Raw genomic sequence first — 15,743 nt, forward strand, 5'->3', positions numbered from 1 at the left:
TTCTCTGATATTTCCTGAAGTGCAACCTTTTCTATTCAACATTTCATCTATGCACTCGTCGAATGACTACAGATTCGCACCACATTGGAACTGTTGACCATCACGGTAGGGTTCCCAGCACCGCCACCAAGTAGCCGTCTGAACTGGGCACTCTCACGCTAAGACCGAGTGCAAGATGTGTGGAGCTGTTGCAGTGTGAAAATCCAAGCAGGGCCCCAATGCAAATCAAATCTTATCTCTTGGCGCTATTCTTGCCAAGCAGCCACAATTCCCCCAAAATTCATTTCCACATTTGATTTCTCGACTGCACACTGTCAACTTTCGCATCCCTCACGACAACTTCCAGCCAGCCAGCCGTCAAGATGGGTCGCGTTCGTACAAAGGTGAGTTGCAGTTCCCAATACAAGAAGTCGGCAAAGTTCTCTAACGAGACATGTGTGCATCTAGACCGTCAAGAAGTCCGCCAAAGTCATCATCGAGCGGTACTATCCCAAACTCACCCTCGACTTCGAGACCAACAAGCGCATCTGCGATGAAATCGCCATTATCGCCTCGAAGCGCCTTCGCAACAAGGTAAATAAACGGCCTTCACACCCTCGCAAGTCGATACCTGCCGGGTCACAAAGGGGACTCAATTACCCCAAAGGCGGATTTGTTCCTTTAATACATTGGTGCTGACATTCTGGGCGCAGATTGCCGGCTACACGACGCACTTGATGAAACGTATCCAACGCGGCCCCGTGCGCGGCATTTCGTTCAAACTGCAGGAAGAAGAGCGTGAGCGCAAGGATCAATACGTGCCCGAGATCTCGGCCCTCGACTTCACTCAGAACACCGAGTCCGGCCAGCTCGACGTGGACAGCGACACCAAGGACCTCCTGAAGAGCATGGGCTTCGACAGTATCCCCGTCAACGTGGTGCCCGTGAGCCAGCAGGCGCCTCAGGAGCGGGGTGGACGCAGAGTCTTCGGCACCGACCGCCCAGGTCGACGCGAGTAGATTTTTTTTTTGGCGGAGTTGACGACTTTCGAAGGTGGGGGGCAACAATCCAGCAAGAGTACATTGAAGTTTGGGAGAAAACGACACAAATCCATTTCTTTCAACGCCAACCTTCTCTCCAAAGCACATTGTCATACAATACCTCCCTCTCAAAACTTCTTGATGTCAATTACGCAAAATGTCCGCACAATTCTCCTCCTGCTGAGACCCAAATCGTCCTGCACGGCCTCATTCAGAAACATGACACGGGAAACGATACCTGCCCTTTGCTAGGGCCAGATCCCACTTCGGACGATCCCCCTTTGTCGTTACTGTCAAGAGAGCTGGAAACAAAACACACTTAAGGTATCGACGTAGGTGGAGTCGCTACTGCGTTCAAAATCCAGTAGCCCGCGGAGTAGAAGAAAACGAAAAAAAGAACTCATTGAAAACATTCAAGGTGTCGCCTAGTCCCCTAATACGGGACGAAGCTTGATTGCCAAACAACCTTTTCCTCTCCTTTCTCCCTCTCCTTTCTCCCTGGTTGTTCTGTGCGCAGTACTAACAGTAGGAGGTATTTGACTTACCATCTCGCACGCAACCGTCCCTGGAAGCATTCGCGGAGGCTCACACATTGTGCATCGATCGAGATTCTCGGACAGGCACTGTTCGAAATCGAGCGATGCAAACAATAATGATCTGACCAGGAATTTTATTTCTTGCACGATGAACTTGGTGATAGCCAATGTCGACTCTGAATCTCCTGACAACGTGCCAGGCCTTTCGTGCCTTCTCACCGACCTTCAGCCATCCTAACGCCAATGCCATGCTCTGTACATGTAGAATCTACCTCGCCTGCCATCTGAATCAAATATTCCCTCATAATGTCCAGTGAAACAATTTTAGTCAGCCTTGCCGTTCGTTGTTCCTAAGAGTCCCTCCTTGCCGTCCAAGTGGAAGTAACCAGAGCTATTCCGACTCAATGTCCTCTTGATGGTGCTGCCATTTCTTAGCACCCAAAATAGCAACACCACACTGATTATCAACAATCCAAATGATAGATATGGATGATAAGTGCCAAAATTTCGGATCTGGAAGAAAACATTCTCAAAGGCGCCAATCGTGGATTTTGGAGTCAGTTTTGGCGGGTTGGCAACAATTCGGGGTAATGTTTCGAGGATGGAGGTGCGAGAGGGCATGATATAGGCCCCTGAGTCAGTCACGTCCCAGTATCGTCGGTTCTGTTATAGATGTCAGGCCATCGATAGCACAAAATCAGTGACAATATAACACTTACATCTTCATCATTAATAATCACTCTCTCCCCCTTCGAGACGTCCACGCCGTATGTGGACCTAAGCCATCTCTCCCAGAAAACACCATCCACCCAGGCGAACGCCACCTGTTTCCGGAAGGTCTCCTCGGTAATGCTGATAACTCGGCTCTTTGCTTGACGTAAGGCCCGTTGGTCATTTCGATCTTCGGCCTCTTCAATACGCAACTGTTTCGAGTCGCGCAGTTCTTGTCTCTCGAGGTGGAAAGCTTGGGTTTGCTTATCCATCCATTCCAGCGCAGCATTCTTTAATTCTCTCTTGGACTGAAGGAACTCGTCGGGTCGGTCTCGTGAAAGAATGCCCAGCACAACATATTTTCCGGCCATGATCTCCTTTGCGTTAGAAGCGCTGAGTTCAGGTACAATCGGCAGCCAAACAGATTGCATCCAGGTTAGGACACGTCGGAAGTCACGCATATCCTTCGGAGCAAGAGCGTTATAGTAGCTTGGTCGTCCATCGCGAGACACGAGCAATCTTGGCCAGGTTGATATCTTAAACCTGTTTGCCAGTATCTCGGAATCCGTCTTGACAATCTTTGCATGCCCAATGAGACTCAAAGTCAGTCGATCGAGAGCGGCAAAATCTTCCGACGTTGTGGCATGGTCAAAGAAATAGACGAAGATAACCTCTTCGGTCTCTTCCATCTCCTTGAACGCAGCCGCGTCCACATACTTGACATCGCTGTCAAGTGCCTTGTTTGCGAATGAAAGCAGATCACCTAGACCGCGAAGACCTTCATATTCGACCCGCTCACCGCCGCGGAAAAAGTAAATCGTGGGATAAGCGCTGACCTTGGCGTCCTTGCATAACCGCGGAGACGCTTCACAATTGACCTCTCCGATGTTGAGCTTGCCTTCCATTTCTTTCGCCAACTGAGCCCACGTTGGGGCCAGGTGCTGACAATGGGGACACCAGGGTACGTAGAACTTGACGAACCAAGGATCTTGAGAGGTAGTAACAAGCTTCTGGAAGGACTCTGGAGTTAGAGGGGTGGAGACTCCCTTTGGATTCGGTGGAGGACCGGTCTTTGCGTTGAGAGATTTTCCGGATTTGGCGGTCTCTGAGGCCAATATTCCTGATGTAGTCTCAGTTGACAGTGCTGCAGCCTTGTTCTGCTTCTCCCCGGCAGCGACGCCAGCGGCTACATCTTTGTCCTTGGACAAGGGATTCTCGGGTTCGGCTGTTCTGTCGACACCTTTTGCACCAGGTTTGGGCACGTGGACTCCTTCCCTGGGTCTCGAGCCGGGCTTTATCTGTTCCAGCTTTTCTTCGACATAGTTGCTGAAATCTTCCATTGACTTGCCTCCGGTGTACTTCTCGACGAATTCGCCATCTTTGTATAAGAGGAATGTCGGCCAAGCTCTTACCCCGTTCTTATCGCAAACGTCACCAAAGGCGATGCAATTTATCGAGGCGAAATGGAAGTTGTAATATCCGTGAAAGCTGTTCGGCGAGAATAGGTCGGGTTGGCCAGATTTCGTCATTCCTTGTAAGGGATCTGATGTTGCATAGAATTCATACAGAGTCTGCCAGAGTGGCGCAATTGCTTTGCAGTGTCCGCAGTATGGCGAGTAGTGTTTAACCCACCAATATCCATCTTTAATCGTCTCGGCGAACTCAGCGCCTTGTATCTCTTTCATTGGTGGCACCTTGATGCCATTGAAGATTGTATAGTCCGAGCCCTCCCCTTCTTCGGCCGGAGTCTCGCCTTGGACAGCATCATCTGCTAGTACTCCCGCCCCTCGCTGTGACCCCGGTGGCGCCGCTATCGATGAAGATAAGAAGGCTGCGAGGGCGCACGCCAGTAGCACCGGCCTCATGATGTAGGTTGGCCAGAAAACGACCTATACAAGGCAGGAACCGAATTGCTCGACCAGTATAGGTAATTCGGTGATAGGGAGATGGATAGGTGGGCGAGTTTCGCGAGAGTCGCCTCACAATTGCTGGCTGTGAACAGATGAAACGAGTGTGAGAAGCGAAACCGAATCAAAGGGAGGATATGAGTTGCAACAATTCACAAAGGTCTGCCCGCTCAGCGAGACTAGACCACAATTCTTGAAGCATGGAAGGAGAACGAGCCAGGTCTGCGATAGACACGAAGGCGTTGGGATCTGCGACAGGAGACCTTGGCATCCCCCTGCCAATTCCGCAGGTCGACACGTGCTGTGTCCGCTGCTGCTCCGTAGCATTATACGGTGGAGTGTGTTGGAAGCAAGTGCTGCCTTGATAGTGCAGTGACGCAAGACGCTTAAATAATCGCTACCAGCTGCCACCATTGGGGTGCCATTGGTGCCCGTGCCTGGGAAGGCAAGTCATGCGCCTGCGCCACTCGTCCCGTCACTCATCAATCTGCCGTCTTGGTTGCGTAGTATCTTCTCTTTTTCTTTGCGATATCGACCACCACAACCCTCAATTGCGCAAGCTGCCTTCCAGGAAGGTCAAGATACCACTGTTATTCGTCTGGGCCCTCGATTCTCCGGAGTCATCGCCATGAAGGTCTCGGCCATCCTCCTATCGCTCCTTACCGCCGCCTCTGCGGTATCTTCACGGTCTCTGTTTGGAGCTCAGAATGCTCTCGTGGACGAGGAGCCCAAGTTCAAGGTCCCTGGCAAGAATCCTCTAAATGTTAGCTACCTGCAAGAAAATTTACGAAACTTGTTCTCACCTACGTCCAGTTCTGTGCCGATCCCAAGGACTATATCCTAGCAGTCGACTACGTTGACTTGTCACCCAATCCACCTCTCCCGTACGCCTCAGGGAATGCCCCTAAGCGATCTGATCTCCAATCTAACATGTATTAGGGGCCAAAAATTGACCATTTCCGCAAACGGAACCTTTTCAAAGGATATCGAACCAGGCGCGACCGTCTTTCTCCAAGTCAAATATGGGCTTATTACCCTCATCAAGCAAGAAGCAGATCTCTGTGACAACCTGCCAAAGATTGATATCACATGTCCCCTCAAAGAAGGTGTCCTGACATTGAAGAAAGAAGTAGATATCCCGAAACAAGTGGTGAGTTTGCACAAACCTTGATCTGGTGAAGATAAGCTATTAACATGTCCTCCAGCCGCCTGGGAAGTATACTGTTCTTGCCGATGTCAATACAGTTGACAAGGAAAAGATCTCATGCATGGAGAGCACCGTCTTCTTCAGCAGACCTTAGAGAGATCTGCGCCTTGTGGGGACGGAGGAGCGAGGTTGAGCTTGACAGTGGGGGAGGCCTCGAAGGCGATTAGAGGCACCGCAACCAAAACTGTCGCAAATATCTGTTTCAGCTGGAACGTTCATGCCAGGCGTTCACATGGGAATCTTTTAGTATTGGGACACTACACGAGAAACTTGCTAGTAATAAGTCGGCCCAATTGAGGAGTTTTCGAATGGAGATTGCGCAACAAGCAACAATCCCATATGCGGATAGAACAGCTCTACATCTACGACCAGGACACTGTATCACACGACCAATGGTCCAGTCGGAGAGCGTCTCAGACCTGCTGATACCTTTGGACATAAATCAGACGATCCAGGTCATTTCATGGCCTATGTCTCTGAAGATGCATCCCAAAGCTTCTCAGCATTAGTTCGGAACAGCTTCTCGATTAATGTAGCGTCGCCATTACACCATTCATAGCATTTCTCAATGAAGGGCATTGGGTTGATATTCTCGAACCTCGTGTGAGGCCAATCCGTGGCATAGACTACACGATCCGCACCTTTGATGATCAACTCTCTCCCAATGGGGTCTAGATCTCTCATCTCTGGGTCTTTGGAAAGTCGATACGGCGCTGAGAGCTTCACCCACGTCCTGCCATCCTGGAGCAGGTTGACGAGGGACGCGAAGCCTCTCATGTCGTAGGGATAAACAGTTGTCGACGGGTCAAATGGTTCGGGAAGGACAGGTGATCCGAAATGATCAATGCAAATTCTGATGCCCAGATCCGGGACGACGTTCAACAGCGGCAATGCCAGTTTCAATGGGACGTAGAGCTGAAGGACCCAATCGAAGGGCCTCAAAACCTTCGCATAACTCTGCAGTTCGGCGCGCAGTTCATCCTCGGCAATCTCCCTCGACACACTGACGAGGTTCAGCCTCGCGCCTCGCACCCCAAGAGCGTGCCATTTCTCCAGTGTCTCCGCGTCGATGGTTTCTGGGTCGAGGACCACCACGGCGCGCCCGTGCTTGGGCGTCAATTGCTCAAGGGCTTCCAGCATGCATGAATTGTCGTCTCCATAGATTGATGGTTGCACGAGAACCATATTCTCGATGCCATATTGGGCGCAAAAGGCTTTGGCGTCAGCTAGAGTATGCGGATGCGGCCTGTACTGAGCGTCGGCGGCCAAAGGGAAGCGAGTCGGGTCCACGACATGCATGTGGCTATCCCAGGTGCCTTTTGGGAGCGAGCGGGAGAGCTGAGGTTGCTTGGATGGACTAGAATGGGTGCTGTGGGAACGAATCCTGCATGTAGCGGAAGCGAAGCCAAGGTAGCCTCCTGATCGAGTCCGTAGGCCAAAGGTCCCTCGAAAAGGTAGCATCCTTCCCACCAAGAAGCCCACCTCGGCGGAGCAAGTTGTGGTGACAGGATGAAGATGGAAGACGAGAAACTGATATCTTTCGGAACCACATTTCACCGATACCGAGATCGCTTCAGCACGACAATCAGACTAATCAACTTCCATCACTGCTGCTTTCCCTGGCTCGCTCAGTCATGTACATTCTTGCCCTTGTGCTTAAACCGTTACTCTCTACCAATATTGACCTACGCGCTGTCCAGGTTCCTCGTCTCTTCCATTTCTCCAACCCTCACCGCCAGAGGAGGTACGAGTCGACAAAGATCATACTCCTTTAGAGACCCCTTCTGTACCCCTTTGTGCGCCTTTATATTTGAGACTGGGTCCGGCCCATACTAAGCTTCGATGCTGGTGGGGCATCAAATCCAACATCTTCTTCTGCGGACCGAGCCCTCTCCGTGGGAGCAATAAAGAAGTGGGCCGAATTGATTCGGACCTTCAGGATTACCAACAGTGTGAGAGTTGGATATCCTTCTCGCGGTGGTTTCATGCCTTAGCAGACCGACTCTGCTTGTACGTGTAGCAGCGCTGGCACTTGGCTTTTGGACGGCCTGCATTTTCCGCTGGGCGGAGGACATGGTTGAGGATTTAGGCGACCATGGTGAAAGAACGGGTTCGAATGCGGCACGTCAGCTTCCAAGACAGCGCGGATTGCCACAAGGGGCAGCACCTTCAAGTAAGTCCTGAGTCACGGCATCCTGCGGCCGAGTGCTCGACGAACTTCATCACAAAACCCCATGAAATTTCCCGAAACGTATTCGACCTGCTTACGGACCCGGCTTCGCCTCACTTGACTGGGATTCAGTTGTCGTTTATAGGCAGCCCAATGAGATTACCACTACGATTCCCTTATATCGGTCCTCGCTTCCTCTCCGAACAAGGAAACCAGGAAGCGTTACCAGGAGAGCAGTCCGTCAAATCGATGAATCAGAAATGACAAGTTTCGAGAGAATTCCACGAACCAGGGCAAAGCATTGGAGGTAGAACCTTGATGCTTCGTCATACATGGCTAATGCAGACGAATCGACTCACAGGTTGAGGTGTCGGATGGTGACCAGACTCGTACTTTTCCCACTGCCGAAGTTCTCAACCACCAATACCTGCTCGATGGTTAAGCGAGGGCGACTGAGCTAGCCTTGGGCAATACTTGCTCGCAGCCCCGGAAAACTCATGGGGTCGATGTGGGGTATATTCCGCATATTCCCCCCTGATCTCCTATCCGGGACATTCTGGAGGCCGTCTCCACAATATGTGTGTGTCTCCATACCGGGTCTGGGACATCTCTGTGAATGATTTGCGGATCTTGACACTGTCCTCGGTAGCATGCACGAGTCCATCCCAGAAAATATCCTCATACTTCTTGATAAGAACGCTCTGCTTCCCCAGATGGAGTCCTTTCTCTTCCTCCACTTTTCCTGGAGGTATTGGTTGTGGACAGAAATACATCGAGAGGCTTTTCAATCCACATCTAGTTGTTGTCTCGTTCGTTGTTCATAGTCATGGCAGAAGACAAAGAAATCGGCCAGCTCTCAGCTGTTGAGAACGTCACGGAGCTACACGAGTTCAAGAATGCAGAAGGCTATGTCATCGATGCCACCGACCCGGAGCATGCCAATCTGAAACGAGCCCGCGATGGCCATACGATCCTCCTTCCCCAGCCCTCCAGCGATCCCAACGACCCCCTCAACTGGAGCCGCTTCAAGAAGCACATCATCTTGATCATCATCTCCATGACAGCATTCCTACCAGATTATGGCAGTGCGACGGGAGCAGTCACGTTGCTTCCACAAGCTGCAATCTGGAACATGACCCCCGACCACGTCAATCATTCTCAAGTCGGCAATGTCTTCATGTTGGGTGCTGGAGGTGTGGTTGTCGTGGCGCTGTCGGCCTACTTCGGCCGTCTTCCTGTGCTTTTCTATTTCATGGTCCTTGCCACGGCGACAGCGATTTGGTGTGCCGCTGCGAAGTCATTCGAGTCGTTCATGGCTGCTCGAATCCTCAATGGTTTCTTCAGCACTGTTTCACAAGGTGGCGGTCTCATGTTTATATATGACATGTTCTTTTTCCACGAAAGAGCGAGGAAGATCAATATCTGGGCCGCGTTCATTATTCTGTCCCCGTAAGTGGCGGTGCTACTTTCAAATGAAGTCCCTCAAGAAGCTGACTGGTGATTACAGATATTTCGGTCCATTATTTGCAGCGTTTATTATCAGCACTCAACCCTGGCAAGTCCCTTTCTGGGTATACGTTGCGGAGGTAAGACCGTATCTTCCAACTATTAATTTCAGCCGCTGACATGTACGCGACCAGACCTCCCTCTGCCTTGTCCTGATCATCTTGTTTGTCGAGGAGACTTACTACGACCGTCGAATCCCCCAAGATTCCCAGCCTCCTCGAGGCAACCATATTTCGCGACTCTTGGGGATTTCGCAATGGAAATCGCGCCACCTGCGCAACACTCTGTCTCAAGCACTCATGCGACCGGTCAAGGTCATCTTGAAACCCACCGTCTTCATCTCGTGCTTCTACTACCTGCTCACCTTCGCCTGGGTTGTCGGTATCAATACCACCCTCTCCATCTTCCTCACGCCGCTCTACAACTTCGGCCCCAAACAGATCGGATACTTCTACTTCACGCCCATTGTTGCGGCACTGGTCGGTGAGGTCACCGGTCACTGGCTCCACGATTACATCGCGACAAGCTACATCCACAAGCACGGCGGCCACTTCGAGCCCGAGGTCCGGCTGCGAGCCATGTGGGTGTCCACCCCGTTTATGCTGGCCGGCCTCGTGGGTCTGGGCTTCGCCCTCGAAGACGGCTACCACTACATGGTGACGTCCGTCTTCTGGGGCCTCTACGTCTTCGGCATCATGGTCACCACCGTCGGTTTGAACGCCTACAATCTGGACAGCTACCCCGAAGCGTCCGGTGAGACGGCCTCGTGGGTCAACTTTTGTCGCACCACCGGCGGCTTCATCATCAGCTATTTCCAGGTGACGTGGGCCAACGCCCAGGGCACAAAGGTCAGCTTCGGCATCCAGGCCGCCATCTGCGCCTTTGCCTTTTGCCTGATCGTGTTTTTGCAGTTCTTTGGTAAGAGGTTGAGAGTCATGGCGGGCGGTCTCAACTTTGTGACGTCTTGAACAAATGGCAAAACAAAGAAAGAAAGAAGACAAAAAAAGTTTTCGATTTTTTCGGTATGTGTGTACGTCACTGGGACTGGTACACGGACCGGGCTTCATGGGTTGGGTTGGTGCATGGTTGGGGCGATAAGACACATGTAGGCGGAACAACTTTTAGGTTTGGCAGATTGACAAATACATATATACATACATACAATGCTAATAGAAACTACATTCGTGTCCCTGTCCCTCTGTTCCTTGGGGCTCCTGACATTTTTTGATACTGTGCCGCCAATTTGATATATGCCATCCAGGTCTCGGTTCGTATATATGCTATTCCGTGTAATATACAATACAATACATATCACACACCACATCAAATAAAATAATTATATTACGTGAGATCCAACAGTCGCGCAATCGCGGCTCTTGTTGTCAGCAGAGTAATTAGCGAGGAATCACACGTGCACAGGAGGTGTCTAGGATGGATAGATAGATCAGTGAAATAGAGAGGTGATTGGAGAGTCATGTACTGTTCAATAAATCAACAATTCAACGTTCAACGTTATTTCTATGATTTGACACTGTTGTTCTGACCTGCTATCTAGCCAGGTTGCCATGTAGCTATCACAAGTAGTAACCATCTGGTGTAGCAGTGGTGAAGCCACTCGAGTGGTGTGGAGAATGGAGGTAGGCTGTCTTCTGAGGTGAGTTGACTCCCTGAGTTTTGCAGCCTCGTTGACAACTCCTGCCATTCCAGGCGACATTATCATTTGGAACGAACTTCTGTGTTTGGTTCGTTCGCGCGAGTCGGTGGCATAAAGTCCTCCAGAGAGACACAGGCGATCACAATGTGGTGGTGGACTAGATAGTGGTTCACTAGAATATCCCTCCCCACAACATCCTGCTTCTGGCGGAGATAGTGATCATGCCAATCACTAGCAGTGACGCACTCCCCCCGTCCAGGATGGACCTGGTGGTGGGAGAGCTGCTTAAAGCCTGTGTTCCCTTCGCCGCGTTCGTTTTACTTCCTCCAGCGCGATCAATGTTGTGTCTGCGGACAACGGGCATCACGCTTAACTGCCGTACTCGCTGCTGTGGTGAGTGAGTGGGGCATTCCCGGAAAGACGGCATGCCTGAAGTCGTTCATCTGCACTTGCATCTCCTGGAGGAGAGTTGGAGCATCATGGCGCTTTTGTTGCCTTCTGTGAAGAAAAGAGGCTCATGCCACAAAAGCGTAGGTTTCAAGTTGAGTCGATATTCTTATGAGCCTCCCAATTGTTTAAGAGTTTACCGACCTCTTTAAAGCTCACAGGCTTTGTCATATAAATGTCACAACCGCTGCTGAAAACTTCACTCTGATCTCTGGCACTTGCCAATCCAGTCAAGGCAATAACCATAGCACCAGGTTTACAGCCACGAAGGTCTTCGTACTGACGAATGGCACGGGTCGCCTCAAAGCCGTCCAGCACTGGCATAGAAATGTCCATAAATATGATGTCGAAAGGCTCCTCGGCTGCTTTGACAGCGTCGACAGCCTGCTGACCATCCTCTGCCTGCTCTATCCGGCTGTATTTCCGTTTTGTCTTCAGGAAGGTTTCGAGCAGCTTCAGGTTGATCTTGTTGTCGTCCACCAGCAGAATATGCGGGTCAACACTGCCCGGGGCTGGCTTTGATAGCGAGGGATGCCTGGAGAGAGCGGTTGGGGCTTCATTAGGTGAGGCTGGGTTACTTAGGCTCGTGTGGTTGGTCCATCGATCACTCTCGCGACGCCTTCTTGAGCTCTCTTGACTGTGTGAGGGAAAGGGGAAAGATTCTCCTTCGCTGACATGATTTCTCGGTGTCCGCAGAGCGGTTATGGGGTCATGGATTGCCATCTGTGCATTGTGGCTCGCTTGGGACGCGGCAAAAGTCTCCGTTGCCTGAACCATTTTGGCGTTATCAGTTCCACCAGGCGAGTTGAGGTCGAGCTCGGCCAAGTCCTCCACCACGGACTCTGTCTCGGTTGTACCAGGAGTCATACTTGCAATCTCAGCGCTCGGAAGCACCACTTGTTGGTTGTCCGCCTGCGAGAACCGTGACCGTACCGCCGCTTGCTTTTCGAGAGCCAGCCGTATACTACGAGCCAACTTGTGGGGACCACAAGGCTCTGAAACGAATTCCACAGCACTGCAAATGCGTTCCTCCAGGGACTGCACCAATGCCACGCTGTGTCTGGAAAGAACCGAACACATTACCACTAACGCTGGACGGCGGCCAGGTGTGGCCACCAATCTAGTGAGCAAATGATCCAAGTTCTCCTCCTCTGCGATGACAACGGCGCAACTGTCACATAATTGCTGGTCCAGGAACGGAAGGTTATACCAGTCCTGTACGTACGATCTGACGATGCGTGCGAGGTCGTCGTCTGGTTCCAGTTCCGGTTGCCAGAATGTTACTGTCGCGTCAGACCATTCATCTCTCAATAGAGAAATCGAGCTGTCGGCGTTGGAGCTACCAGTAGAGTTCAGGCCACTGGCACCGTCGGAGAAAGGCGTAGTCTGAGTTGAAGTCTGACCAGGTAAAGGTCTCCTAATAGGTAGAATAACCTCCACCGTTGTTCCCTCATTTAATTTGCTTTTCACATCAATCGAGCCACCCAGCATCAGAATAATGCTCCGCACGATGCTCAACCCTAGCCCGGTTCCGGGGGCCAAAGCATTCTCCTGCGCAAATGGCACAAAGAGCTTAGTAGATAAGAACTCCTGGGAAATACCCTTTCCTGTGTCCGTCACCGTCAACACCATCACATCGTTGCTGTTATCATCTGAAGAAGTTTGTAGTTGGAGTCGAATCTTGATGGTACCCTGACTCGTATACTTGATGGCGTTCCCAGTGAGATTCATGATGATCCGGCGAACTGCCCCGGGTTGGGTCAAGAACGTCCAATCCGCCTTCTGCACGTCCAGCGTGATCTTGACAGGGTCCACGCAGTGATTTTCGGAGCGGACTCTTTTCCCTCGGCCTGGTGCTTCTCGTGGCATCTCCGTGAGGTCTAATCCAGATGTGTATGTATAACCAAGGACCAAACCGTCGACGACTTCCTCCAACACAGCTGACACATCAATAACGCCAAGCAGTTGCAGGAGTGCAGGGGCACCATGAGATATAGTCTTGGAAGAGTTTTCTGGGCCTAAAAAGTTGTGGCGACGCGATCCGTGAGAGTGTTTCTTGTTCGAAGCTTGCCAGTGCTTTTGGAATGAGTTGATCTTGGAGAAGTCCAGGACATGGTTGATGGTATCCAGAAGGGTTCGTCCACAGGAATCAATGGTAGAAATGAGGGATCTCTGAAAGCCAGAGAGATCTGTTTCGGCGAGAAATTCGACGCTGGCAAGGAGGCCATGTAATGGACTTCGCATTTCGTGAGATATGGTGCCGACGAAGTCGGATTTTTGCTTGTCCGCAATCATCGTGTCCAACCGTGAGCACTCGCCCATCAGTGTGCTGCAGAAAGAGTTGAGGAATGGCAATTCAATGGAAGAGTTGAAGGAACGCGTCTCTAACGCTGTAGCAACGAAACAGCCATATGCAAAAGAACCAGTCGTGGCGTCCCACAAGGGCGTAAAGAGGACCTGTCCCGCACAAGGAAAGGCAGCACGGATGGCCTTGACTTCTAGCCGTTTCCGGTGGCTAGGTATTCGCGACTGATTGACAGGGCTCCTGAGTCTGCCTGAAGACTCTATATCATCTTCGGAAGAGGAGGAAGGGTTCCATTCCAGGGTGAATAAGCGACCACCAGGGTACCGTTTGGTAAGGTCCTGGAGTAATTCTCCATCTAAGCCCTTTACCCTCTCATCTAATCCCTTCTCGGGGATGATCGGATTGGACTGGGTCGAGTAGGCGATGATCGATGATTTTGTCAGTGACTGAAGATCTCCGTCAATGGCTCCCATAGCCTGGCCAAGATTGTTTCCGTTCTTCTTACTCGAATTACGCAGACGAGCACCTACAGTGACAAATGCGACGGCACCCTCCTCGCCGAGATCTCCTAAGCATTCACGTAGTAGATTCGCCGCTCTTGCAAAGGTTTTCGTGTGTGACCTTGATTCACCATCGGTCTCGGAATTCCCATTCAGGCTATCTGAATCTGAGGAATCCGAGGTGCTGAGATCTTCGGCATGTTCAAGAGTGACGGTGGTTTGGTTTCGGAGGTTGGACTCAGTCTGCGCAGACGACTTTAGCGGTGGGGAAGCGTCCTTTTCCAGTGGCACAGTCAAGCCATAGGCGAACTTCGACCTCTTCTTGAACAGAGGACTGTGGAGAAATCCTGCCCTATCGCCGTGGATACTCTTGCGTCCCGCAATGAAAGCTTCGAGACCTTCAGCCATACGGCGAGACTGACGTCCTTCTATTGCTTGTCTATTTGTTTCGAGGAAAACCATTATCTGTTGCGCGGTCGAGGTAAGGAACAACTCCTCAGCAGGTGTCAACCCATTTGGACGAGTTTGTGTGTCCATCTTTACGTTTCATAGTGTTAGCTGCAAGACTTCGGATGAATCCAGAGAGCGGTCGACGGGTTTCCCGGTGTTTGACCAACATTTGAACACGAACTCGAAGGGAGGAGAGACTTACGACGGCGAGACTGCCAATATTGACGCCGTCTCTTGTAGTGATCGGAACACCTGCATAGAACCTGTAGTACGGGGGACCCGAGATGATATCCATGTGGGCAAATTGAGATTTCGTAAGGTCGTTGATTACGAACTTGGGCACAGCGCCATGATCTTTATTGTCGAGTCGAATGGTCAGCTCACAGATTTTACCCTTGAGCGGCACTGAGCTGCAGTTCAAGAATATGGGATCTTCGACAAATTCAATGGTCTGTTCGCCCTCGTCCGTGTAGATTTTTGTGGCTTCACTCAGGAAATACATGACATCGCGATCCATGACATTGATCATCGCTTTCCGGACTTTCAAGCGAAACGCGGTCAACTGGCACAGGGGAGAGAGCGCCTTGCACAGATTGGGGACCTCATCGCTGGTGACATTGAGAACCGAAGGGCGACGACGGAGGTGCGGTTGGAGGAGATTGTCTGGTTGAAAGTAGTGGTAGAACTCTCGAGCCCTTCGTGAGTCGTCCATCTGATTGTCGGTCGGTTGGCCGAAAGCCGCACCGCCTTCTGTCGTGACCACCATGGCGTGTCGCGAGTATTAGAGGTCCTCCTGTTCTATAGTTTCTTTTGCACCTCACAGACACAAAGCTCTCTCCTCGAGGAGAGCCAGTGAACAACTTCTTCTCACCATAGCGGAAGGCGCAGGAAGGGGAGCGTACAGCGCAGGCGACGCGGATTGAGGATAAGAATCAGTCAAGATTCTAAGAATTGTAATGCGGTAAGTTCGAGAACCAAGCAGGCTGCCCCACTTGAAAGCAGAGAATTGTAGCAAAACATCGAGCACTGTTCCTTGCTATCAAGGGAGCGCAGGAGAGCGCAGACTGAGGCCAGTCGCAAGGGCCCATCGAGAACTCTGTTGTCCGGGTCTGGAACGCCCAAGATGCATCGAATCCCCCTCCAGTCACGTAACATACCTAATGTGTGTGGATCGACTGTGGCGGCGGCCGGCGGCGGGCTTGGTGCCCTGCAGATCAAGGCTGAGGGAGCAGAAGCCATCAAGCCTACCGCTCTCGGCGACATAATCCGTGGCTGCTGCATCTCTGTATCCTGCGGTCCACGGTACTAATTACGGTTAACCACTTAGCCAA

General features: G+C 51.3%; 6 protein-coding genes across 6 annotated transcripts; 3 read left to right on the forward strand and 3 right to left on the reverse strand.

Moving 5' to 3' along the window:
* Positions 1-362: 362 nt before the first annotated feature.
* Positions 363-998, forward strand: AYO21_01611 (40S ribosomal protein S17; the record flags this gene model as incomplete). The annotated part of the gene is made up of 3 exons (XM_022651593.1): positions 363-383; positions 448-573; positions 693-998. 3 exons carry the CDS (start codon positions 363-365, stop codon positions 996-998), a joined length of 453 nt encoding a protein of 150 aa, XP_022516106.1.
* An 881-nt stretch (positions 999-1,879) lies between these two features.
* Positions 1,880-4,131, reverse strand: AYO21_01612 (protein disulfide-isomerase domain; the record flags this gene model as incomplete). Its single annotated transcript, XM_022651594.1, has 2 exons — positions 1,880-2,218; positions 2,275-4,131. 2 exons carry the CDS (start codon positions 4,129-4,131, stop codon positions 1,880-1,882), a joined length of 2,196 nt encoding a protein of 731 aa, XP_022516107.1.
* Positions 4,132-4,801: 670 nt separating this feature from the next.
* On the forward strand, positions 4,802-5,474 carry AYO21_01613 (hypothetical protein; the record flags this gene model as incomplete). The annotated part of the gene is made up of 4 exons (XM_022651595.1): positions 4,802-4,936; positions 4,987-5,057; positions 5,113-5,323; positions 5,379-5,474. The coding sequence occupies 4 exons, from the start codon at positions 4,802-4,804 to the stop codon at positions 5,472-5,474; spliced, it is 513 nt and encodes a 170-aa protein (XP_022516108.1).
* A 374-nt stretch (positions 5,475-5,848) lies between these two features.
* On the reverse strand, positions 5,849-6,679 carry AYO21_01614 (hypothetical protein; the record flags this gene model as incomplete). The annotated part of the gene is made up of 1 exon (XM_022651596.1): positions 5,849-6,679. The coding sequence occupies one exon, from the start codon at positions 6,677-6,679 to the stop codon at positions 5,849-5,851; it is 831 nt and encodes a 276-aa protein (XP_022516109.1).
* Positions 6,680-8,376: 1,697 nt separating this feature from the next.
* On the forward strand, positions 8,377-10,024 carry AYO21_01615 (hypothetical protein; the record flags this gene model as incomplete). Its single annotated transcript, XM_022651597.1, has 3 exons — positions 8,377-8,999; positions 9,058-9,136; positions 9,191-10,024. 3 exons carry the CDS (start codon positions 8,377-8,379, stop codon positions 10,022-10,024), a joined length of 1,536 nt encoding a protein of 511 aa, XP_022516110.1.
* Positions 10,025-11,247: 1,223 nt separating this feature from the next.
* On the reverse strand, positions 11,248-15,178 carry AYO21_01616 (hypothetical protein; the record flags this gene model as incomplete). The annotated part of the gene is made up of 3 exons (XM_022651598.1): positions 11,248-14,030; positions 14,094-14,499; positions 14,615-15,178. 3 exons carry the CDS (start codon positions 15,176-15,178, stop codon positions 11,248-11,250), a joined length of 3,753 nt encoding a protein of 1,250 aa, XP_022516111.1.
* Positions 15,179-15,743: the final 565 nt, after the last annotated feature.

Source organism: Fonsecaea monophora (assembly GCF_001642475.1).
Source record: "Fonsecaea monophora strain CBS 269.37 chromosome Unknown Scaff6, whole genome shotgun sequence".
Taxonomy (NCBI): domain Eukaryota; kingdom Fungi; phylum Ascomycota; class Eurotiomycetes; order Chaetothyriales; family Herpotrichiellaceae; genus Fonsecaea; species Fonsecaea monophora.